This window comes from Chelonoidis abingdonii, chromosome 6 (genome assembly GCF_003597395.2).
Source record: "Chelonoidis abingdonii isolate Lonesome George chromosome 6, CheloAbing_2.0, whole genome shotgun sequence".
Taxonomy (NCBI): domain Eukaryota; kingdom Metazoa; phylum Chordata; order Testudines; family Testudinidae; genus Chelonoidis; species Chelonoidis abingdonii.
Window position 1 is genome coordinate 97,019,762 of NC_133774.1, and position 9,852 is coordinate 97,029,613.

Here is a 9,852-nt window from a genome sequence, read left to right on the forward strand (position 1 = left end):
CCTGCTGCTGATAGCTCATCTCAATTGATTAGACTCTTCCTGTTGGTATGCCTACTTCCACCTTTTCATGTTCTCTGTATGTATAAATATCTCCTGTCTGTGTGTTCCATTCTATGCATCCGAAGAAGTGAGCTGTAGCTCACGAAAGCTCATGCAAAAATAAATGTGTTAGTCTCTAAGGTGCCACAAGTACTTATGTTCTTTTTGCGGATACAGACAACACGGCTGCTACTCTAAAACCCAGTCACATGAGACTCATATTTTTCTTAGGGTTGCCAACCCTCCAGGATTGGCCTGGAGTCTGCAGGAATTAAAGATTAATCTTTAATTAAAGACTATGTGATGAAATGTCCAGGAATACATACAACCAAAATTAGCAACCCTAAATTTTCTGCAAAAGGCCATGAAAAGAAGCTGCAGATTTCGAATTTGAATTTGTTCTAAGTTTGAAGCTATTGGATCCCAGGTTTTGATTTGGGCCTATTTTACTGTAGTTACATTTGTGATGGCAAGCATGAAGGTGGATACATTAGCAATTGAACGATTTCCAGGGTATTTTTTTCTTCATTCATGATGATAGTCTAAAGTATGTTTTTTTAACACCAGCAAACTTCTAGTTGAGGAGGAAAAATAGCAAATAATTCTAACTGTTCCAATAAACTCATGTTTGATTACTATATAACCTAAAAGTGGCAGAGGATGTGAAATATGTACACTTTGCTTCCTCACCTGTTTTCACAGAAAAACAGAAGGGATGTTTAGAAAGATGAATACAAACCTTCCCACCTGGCATCAGATGGAATTAACATTTTTCTCATTCCACAATTGCATTTTTGCTGAGTAAGATTAATGTTTGCGGTGTCATAAACAAAAGAACTGCTCCATAAATTACAGCATAAACATCTTAAAGTACTTTAGATGTTTAAAGTAAGTGTGAAATCTGTCATCCAAAGGTATAGACACTTTCCATAATGCTGTGACACAGAGTTTGTTGGTCAGAGACTAAATTTTATTTCCTGTCCCTGGTCATCTGCCATGGGTCACAGAAAAGAATAATGCTCCTATCACACAACAAGGATTCTAGTTGTACTATTACCTCTTCCTTTAAAAAAAATTCCCAAATACAATTAAACATGATATCATTCATAAATAACTACTATAACAAACGAATGGAGATATCTAGGACTATCTGACTCCCTGGCAGATGATGATTATTCAGATGCTTACTTAATACCTGTTAGTTATGACTGTCCCTGAATGAACCTCAGTGGCTTTCTGATCCCATGGCTGCTTCTTATTCTAAACAGTTTTTTCTGCAGTAGCTTCTTCAGCTGCTACAGTGGATCTGCATTATGGAGCCTGCGTTTGCTGCTCCTGGTATTTTTCAGGACTGGACTGGGTGGGCACTTACTCCTAATTACTGACTTACTTCAGTGGCTGTTCTCACATCCTTGTGTTTGGATATGGTTGTAAACCAATGGGCAGATTCACCAGCCAGAGAAGGCAAAATGTTTAAGTCCTTTTCCTCAAGGCTCCCTTTATTAATTCAAAAAGATGCAAATAACTTGGCAACAACAACCACCTTTTTAGCTTTCAGAAAGCTGGAGGAGGATTTGTCCCTCCACGTTCCTGTTATAGTCCCACCCAAGACCAGACATGTGATAGGCAGAGAATCTTTTTACCCCTTGTACATTGGGCCATAGGAGTGCCTATACACCTTGTCACAGTGATGTACATGCATTCTGCAGTATTCGCTTACAAACTGACTTGAGCTTTGGTCTTCAAAAGCAACAGACGCAACCAAATATCCTCCTATGATGTGTTACCTTTCTAGTATGCTTTTTGGCTATAAAAGCCAGAAACTTGCCCCAAATAAGCACATCTATGGCAAGAAGAAAGATATTTACAGAGTTCTTTAAATGTTATCATTTGAATTAACCTATTAAGATGATGATGTAATCTTGAAATAATATTTGCATAATTTAGAAATACAACTCTGTGTCTGTTTCATAGCTTGCTCCCATGGCTAACTTGGAGCCCATCTACACTGCATGAAGAAACATGGGCTAGCACAGTTCTTTGTCGGGGTTAGGGACATCCCTATTATCACTCATTTTATTGCCAGTGTACAAAATATAATAGGCTAGAGACTAAAACACAGACTAAAAGATTGTTCCTTAACATGGTTACAGAACTGTCCTTTCCCAACCACACTGGAGATTAAGAAAAAAAAGCTATAACACTGTTCTTTTCCTGTACGTGAGGCTCGTAGGCATAAGGCTTACAACGTTGTTTAAACACACAGTTTTAATTTGGTTGTGGTAGAACTGGGTAATAAGATGGTTTGAAGTGCCACGTGGATGGGGCCAAACCTTGAGTTTAAAATGTGCTTTGGCCCAAGTAGCGATCCGAGCCAAACATGATTTTTTAATCCTGTTTATAAAACATGGTTTGGATCCCTCCACAATGGCCAGTCAAATAGTACCTCAACCAAATGTAAAGTATGCTTAAGAAGGGTTTTAAAACATATTAAAAAGCACAAGGGCCTCATACTAATTTCCCTAGTCATTAGAAACACACTGGCAAAGGCAAATTTATTATCTGTAGGTCTGATGAAACAACAACCTTACAGACAGTTGAAAAGCTTGCTGTATTATCTATAAAGCTATTGACGTTCGATGTGATCCAACACTTCACCTAGTATAATGTTCCTAACTCCCTCTGTGGTGAAATTACTTAAAGCTCAGTAGTCCCTGTAAGGCACATCTCTCCCTTGCAGTGAGAGAGGAGTAAATATGCATTCTCTTGCCTCAGGGAGCAGCAAGTGCAGGCACACAGAGGCATGTCATGGGGTGGAACTTACTCCAGCGGTTCTACCTGGGATATAGTGAGGGTATAATTGTGGTCCCAGCATCTCTCCACCAATGTGATGATCCCCAGGGGGAGTAGGGAGGGAGCAATCTGGACATATATATTTGTGCAATGAATGCAACTGCAACTGGACTTCTGAATACTGTGTGATGGAGAATGGCTTGGGCCCAGATCCTCAAAGATATTTAGGCACCCAATTCCTATTGATGTCTTATGCTCTCTCCCTTCTGCACATCTCCATAAAGGCCAGGCATAATCTGGTCCTGTTTAAATACAAGCCCAGAAGATTCCAGGACAAGAAAGTCATGATAGCAAAGAGAAGTCCTGCCATGAGGAAGGGGGAGACATATGGCTTTTTATGAAGATGTTCACATGAATGAGGCTTGTAAGATTTAGTCCTCAATAAATAATCGGAAAAAGTAAGTTACTATTAAGATCTGTTCAGCACCTCTACCAGTGATGTGCAAAGGGAAATGGATATTTTCCCCTCTTGGGAAAAGGTTCCAGTATGCCTAGTGACAAAAGAATAAAATCATTAAAGAAAAATACAAATGAATGAAAAAAGAAATAGTAGTATACAATTCTTTTAAACTGATATTCCTAGCATAGTTTGTCAAGAATCTCCTATGGCTGAGGCAAAAGGATCTAAAACAAGAATAAAAGCATACTCAGTATTTAACAACCAGGATACATGTCTATTCTACAGCCTCTCTGCACATGGAATTCCAAGTCATTTCACATGGAAGATTTACAGAATCAGCCCCATGATATTTAATTTTATGTAAATATAAGTCTAATCAAAATTGGCCTTTGTAATGAAGGAAATTACTAATAGAAAGGCTGTTGCATATGAAATATGAAACTGATATAAATCCTATTTTATTCTTAATCTGTTATTAGTGGTAGATGATGCACACGCCAAATACAAAAACGCTATTATCTCACAGATGTAGTATGTGAAAAGCAGTCTGTTCCCATAACAACAGGCAATTTTAGACTGTATTTTTCATCATTTCTAACAGCAAAGATTATGCTCACAAAACAGAAAATCTGTTTAAAAAAAGGTTCAATAAAGGTTCAGTAATGATTTGTAAGCCACTGTGTATTGTATATTTAAGAAATGGATTTCAAATGCATTCAAATTTATTAACATTTGAGTGCCTTTAAATGAACTAACTAGGGGCATGATCTTGCAAAACCTTACTCACTTGAGAAATCTTGCTTACATGATTAGTCCCACTGGAGAAAACTCATGTGATGCAGGCTCAATCGTGCACAACCTTTTTGTCAAATTCGACTCTTACTTGTTTGCGCAACTAATTTATTAGATAGATTTGATAAACCGTAAAAAAGGTCATTTATCCTATCACTGCCATGCCAGTATAAGTAATTGAAAGGCTAAATCATCATGCTTTAGAGTAAGAGTGCATTTTTGTTCATAAAGGATTAATAAAGGATTAATTGATGTTATAAGTATGCTACATATATGAGCAGTATGTATTATAGATGGCTATAAGAACATCAGTAGATGGTATTAAGATGATTATAAGCCATGGATATAACCAGCCTATTGACCTAACACTTTATTAAAACATCTATTAATAATTTTTAGTTCTTTAAAACACATATATTAAGGTACCCTTAATATAAAATGTGATCAGAAGGATACATTTTTAGTACACTTCCCAAAAGCAAAGAATCTTTTTGTAATTTTGTTAACTGAATTCTCATTACAAAAATACAAATTTATGAAAAAAAATAGCTTGGCCTAAGCATCAGAAGTTCTGAAATAACACATATATATATATCATTTTGACTTGCAGATAATTAATATCTTGTGTTTATCAATATAATAAATCGCTTTATGCAATCCAGTGCAAAATGTCCATTCCAAGAACCATAAGTAGGGCACAACTATTAAAGCACATTGGATGCATTCTGTTTTGTCTCTGAGCAGGGCTGGCTCCAGGCACCAGTGAAGGAAGCAGGTGCCTAGAGCGGCCAATAGAAAGGGGCGGCACTCCATCCGTTACTGAGACAGCACGTCCAGGTCTGAGGCAGCAATTTGGCAGCAACTCAATTGCTCCGCCTCAGACTTTGGCATCAATTCGGCGGCGGGCCCTTCACTTCCTCTCTTTCTCTTCAGCGGCACTTTGGTGGCAGCTCAATCGGATTATTCTTTTTTTCTCTTTTTTTTTTTTTTCACTGCTTGGGGCAGCAAAAAAGCTGGAGCTGGCCCCGTCTCTGAGACCATCTTACTGTGGATGCTCCATCTCTGTAGTTGTGATAGGCTGTCATGCTCTTGAAGTATGTCCCTAACTTCTGATTAGTTTGAACTAACTCACTGAGGGCATTCTCAGAGAAAGATCTTTGCTCTTTGATGTAAGCTTGATAAACTTTGGAAAGTGATGTAAGATGTACCTGGTCAGCTTGGCTATTTGATGTTAGCTTGGTATAACTGGGAAGGTCACTGGATCACCTTATTTTCATTGGGTTAGGTGGGGTTGGATATGCCTACCCTACAAATTAAGGTGTGATTGCAGGACTGGATTGTATTGCCTATGTGTGAACCAACACATAGTAAGAGACAGTCCCTGGCCTGAAAAGTTACAGTTGAAGGCCCTGGTTTTGCAACATGCATGTGCCATGAGCAATTTTATGCATGTGAGTAGTCCCATTAAAATCAAAGAGACTACTAGCATGAGCATAGTTAAACACTTGCTTAAGTGGCTGGAGGATCAGACCACACAGGATGCAACTGACTGGTAACAAGCAAACAAATGGAGTGGGGGAGGGAAGATTAGGGTAATAGTGACAGGAAGGCATGCTTATATATACAGACTACATGCAAATCTTGCAAGTTTGAAGGTATTTTAAGATATGAATAAAAATGAGACATGTTTTAAATTAACATGGCTTGTAATGTGATAACAGTTCCCCTGCAGTGTTTGCAACCCAAATGTCTTGCCCTGTCCTAGTGCATGAAAACCAACAAGTGAAATTGACTATAAAATAGACACATCTACCATCACTGTAAAAAAGGAACCAAGTGCAAAAATTAAAAGCTGAGTGAAGGTAATATTTAACAAACAATATAAATAGTGTAAAGTGAAATGAAATGTTGGTATGCTTTCAGTTTTAATGATCAAATGTGATATTTACAAGTAAAGAATACTTTTAACATGACAGTAAGAAGGTGGCTGGCCCTTTAAACAAAAGGCCACTGGGCGTACCTCCACCTGTGACTGATCATCTGGGGGACAGCTGATGCTGGGATCAAACTCTTTGGGGACAAGGATCATCTTTTTGTTCTGTATGTACAGCATCTAGTGGAATTGGGTCCTGGTTCTTGACTAGGGCTCCTTGGCAGTGCTTCAATAATGGTGGCAGCTGGGGTGTCAATCACTTTCTAGAGAAATGAAAGTGACATCACATCTGCCTGTCCTCCTGCGTTCCACCAATCCTCTCTCCCCCAACCACAGCCCCATCAGTTCTGTCCCCTCAGCTTCATCTCTGCTCCTCCTGAGCTCTTGGGATTCTCCAGTCCCCTCTCCCAGGGCCTGGAGGGCTGGAGGGTCCCCTCTTTCTCTTCCCAGGGCTGGTGTTGCAGAGAGGGAAAGTAGAGGTGGGAGGAGTAGAGCAGCCATCCTATTGCTCATAGAAGGGGATGAAAGGAGAGGCGAGAACAGAGGAGAGGAGAGAGTGGAGCCATTCTGAGCTGCTGGGCTTTTTCTTCTGGCATGTCCCTCCTATGAGAATGGTGTTGCCTCCAGAGGGGAGATTGGCTGCTCTAGGCCAGTAGGCAGGGAAGTGGGGAAAACAGCCAATCAGAGGAGGATTAATATAAATTGTATTTCCTCCACCTGAGAGCTGTTGCAAGCAGGCACATGCTAAGCACTACTCCTAGGTGTTACCGTGATACAAATAAATAATTATAATATAATAAATAATTAGTAAGTACCATCAAGTAGTTCAGTTCTGCTAGAGAGAGATGTAGCAAATAGGTAGGCTCCTACAGGAGACCCTGGGGCAAGGGAAAGAACCCAGGTTATATAGGATTATCAGGCAGATGTCCTGTAGACTGTAATCCTGCAGGGAGCAGGCTAGGAATGAGAAGGGAGAGGAGAGGCTTGCCTAACTCCCAGACAGAAGCCCTGTAGAGAGTAATCCAATAGGGAGCAGATAGGCTCCTCCAGAAGCCCCCCAGGGGAAAGGAGACGACTGGTAAATTGAATTGGTGTTTAAATAGTTTCATTTTGAAGAAATAAAACCAAAACCAAAACCAAAACCCTGAAGAAAGAAGTTTAGAATTCCACAGCTGGAGCATGTTCTATGGTGCATGGGCTGATAAATTAGCCCATTGATTTACAATGGCTTATCCTGGAAAAAACAAACAAGTGAATATTGCTGCTGCATATGAAGTTTGCTTTTGTTGAAGACATACAGCCAAGTGCTACTGTCACTGGAATAATTCAAAAGAACAGGGCACATAGGATTTGGTCCATATAGTAGCAATCTGTAACTTTTGAAGAGGGGACTAACGCATAAATTCTACTAGTAAATATACACAACTTTTACCATTCGCTTTCCTTTTCACATGTCAGCTCTATAGAACAGAACCATTCCTGAATAATGCTTGTAAACTAAATCTAATTATTGTTAAATTATAATCATAGATTCAGAACATGATGGATTTCAATCTTTCTTTGTTTCACTACACAAACATTCAGCATTGACACTGCAAACCATAAGATAAAGTTAAAAAGGAAAACAAAGTGATTGGTCTAATTTCACAATTTTTCTCTTTAGCCAAGCTTGGATAGATAACGCATAAGGCCAATTTCACTGGCATGCTTCAGCAGCTTTGGCAATACAAAGTAACTTTAAACATTACAAGAGCAGCAAAAAGCATCCAGAGTAACTGGTGAATCTGGCCCTAAAGGTAGAGAAACTGCAATACGATCCAGTCCTGCACTCTTTACTCAAAGTTCCTGCTGAAATCAATGGGAAATTTGCCAGAGAAAAAAGTGTTGGATTAAATCATTCTTTGGAAAATCTTTCAGTGTAATCCCACATGGTTGTGAAGAATATATTCTGTCAGCAACTTGAAACAAACTCTTAAAGGGTTTGGAAAGGTAAAATGATGTGCAATTTGTGATGGGAAATTATCATGGGAAAGACATATATATGATAATGTAATTGTTTTCCTTAATAACTGTAAACTCCATCTCTTTCAACAAATTGCTGAGGAAGAGGGGTTCTATGCATTTTTGGGGGGTCTGTTACAGAGATGGTCTTGCTCACTGTCAGTAATAAAATCGTTATCCTGTTTGTCCTTAGACCTATTGGCAAACTCAGTTAATTTGTTTTTAAAACCAACTACCTGGAACTGAGACTTTTATAGTGAGATAATTAGGCTGTACTAAAGACACCCTGTATTTTCTCTTAGCCTAACACCACCAAAATAAATGTCTTGATTTCTCAATGCTACCATAACACACACACCAGCTGAACAGTCAATGCTTTTCTATGAGAAAAGGCCACAGTTTGAACTCTATTAGAATGAAAGATCAGCAGTAATAGGATGGCATAGTAGAGTTTAATGTTAGTTTTGAATAGAAAAATTAGAATAACATTTTTCATTTTAAATCCTATGGTGATTCATAATATAAGAGGCAGAAAAGGAAAATATGTGAGAAAAATTGCTAGGTGTCATATTAATACTAACTGCATATATAGAAAAACCTTGTGTTGCAATAAGTATCATCACAGCCATAAAAACATTTAAACTATTACATTTGAAGGGGGGTGAGGGGAATCTCATAAATATAAAACCTCAACTCACTATGTGAGGAGCACAGTTTTCAAGCAGACTCAGGGCTTGTCCTGACAAAACAATCAAACCTTAGTAACAAACCACATGAGGCATTTGACATTTCCCACCTGTCAGAAAAATAAACCCAGTGTGCTGAGTGAATAAAGAACCACCAGACACACAAATGATCAGTTTTTCTGGGGAGGGGATTTCTACAGCCAACTTCGTTAGGAGAAAAAAAAAAAAAACAACAAGTTGAGTCTAGCCAAGGATACTGCTGTGCCAAGTGTAAACAAGAGAGAGACTTTAAAATGTGAGGTTTGAATTATTTTAGAAAGCAAAATTCACCATGCGAAAGACATGCTTTAAACTTAACCCACCGAGCGAGAGCCTCTCTTCATAGGAGGGGACCTTTGGCAGAGCTCCTTAGGTATCAGGGGCGTGCAGACGGCTCCACGCCCGGAGTCTGGGGGGAGCGGGACCCACACCCGGATCATCCACCCTCTCGCATGCTGAGCTGCTGCCTTCCCCACCCCCACTCCGGAAAGTTTAGAGGTCAATAAAAGTCTTTTACCTGTTGATTTTCAGGGCAAATGCCCTTCTGTCAGCTGCGGGTAAAGTGGCCATGCTTGACAGCTTCCCTCGGAATTTAAGATCCCTAGGAGGCGAGAGGCTGGTAATTTCCACCGAGGGCGCTTATTATGTGTATCATACCAAGGGCTAAAGAATGAGTCTCATCTGTCAGTTCTGGGTGGAAACTTCCGCATTTCACCTTCCTCACTGAAATTGGCCAAGTGGGAGGGCTCAGCTACTGACTTACCCTCCAGAGAAAAGCCTGAGCTCTAATTCCGGGGCTCCCAGTGCGCTGAAAATCCAAATACCCCGGAGCTGCCTGGGCGATGCGCATCCTTCCCCATCAAGCCCTCCCGTTTTGTAATTCTGACCAGGACCCAAGCCCGCTGCAATTTTATAACAGGGACTCTAATGATCCCTCGATAGGCGGCTGGAAATGCAGCCCTCACTCTGAATATAGCTTTTCACCTTGTTAGAAACCCTGCCTGCTTCGGTATTTTTGACTGGTCCAGAGGGGTTCAGGCAGGAGGACGGGAATTTAAATAGGCACTAAGGATAGGCTAGTTCCCCCACTGTAACCAGGGAGAGATCAA

At 39.9% G+C, this 9,852-nt stretch overlaps 1 protein-coding gene across 2 annotated transcripts in view; it reads right to left on the reverse strand.

Moving 5' to 3' along the window:
* The window catches only part of DOCK8 (dedicator of cytokinesis 8), a 142,626-nt gene extending 133,191 nt beyond the window's left edge, over positions 1 to 9,435 (reverse strand). For both annotated transcript variants that reach the window (XM_032801785.2, XM_075067267.1), the window contains exon 1: positions 9,261 to 9,435. In XM_032801785.2, the coding sequence (XP_032657676.1) occupies positions 9,261 to 9,313 (53 nt within the window). In that variant the 5' untranslated portion in view covers positions 9,314 to 9,435. The remainder of the gene's footprint in view (positions 1 to 9,260) is intronic.
* Positions 9,436 to 9,852: the final 417 nt, after the last annotated feature.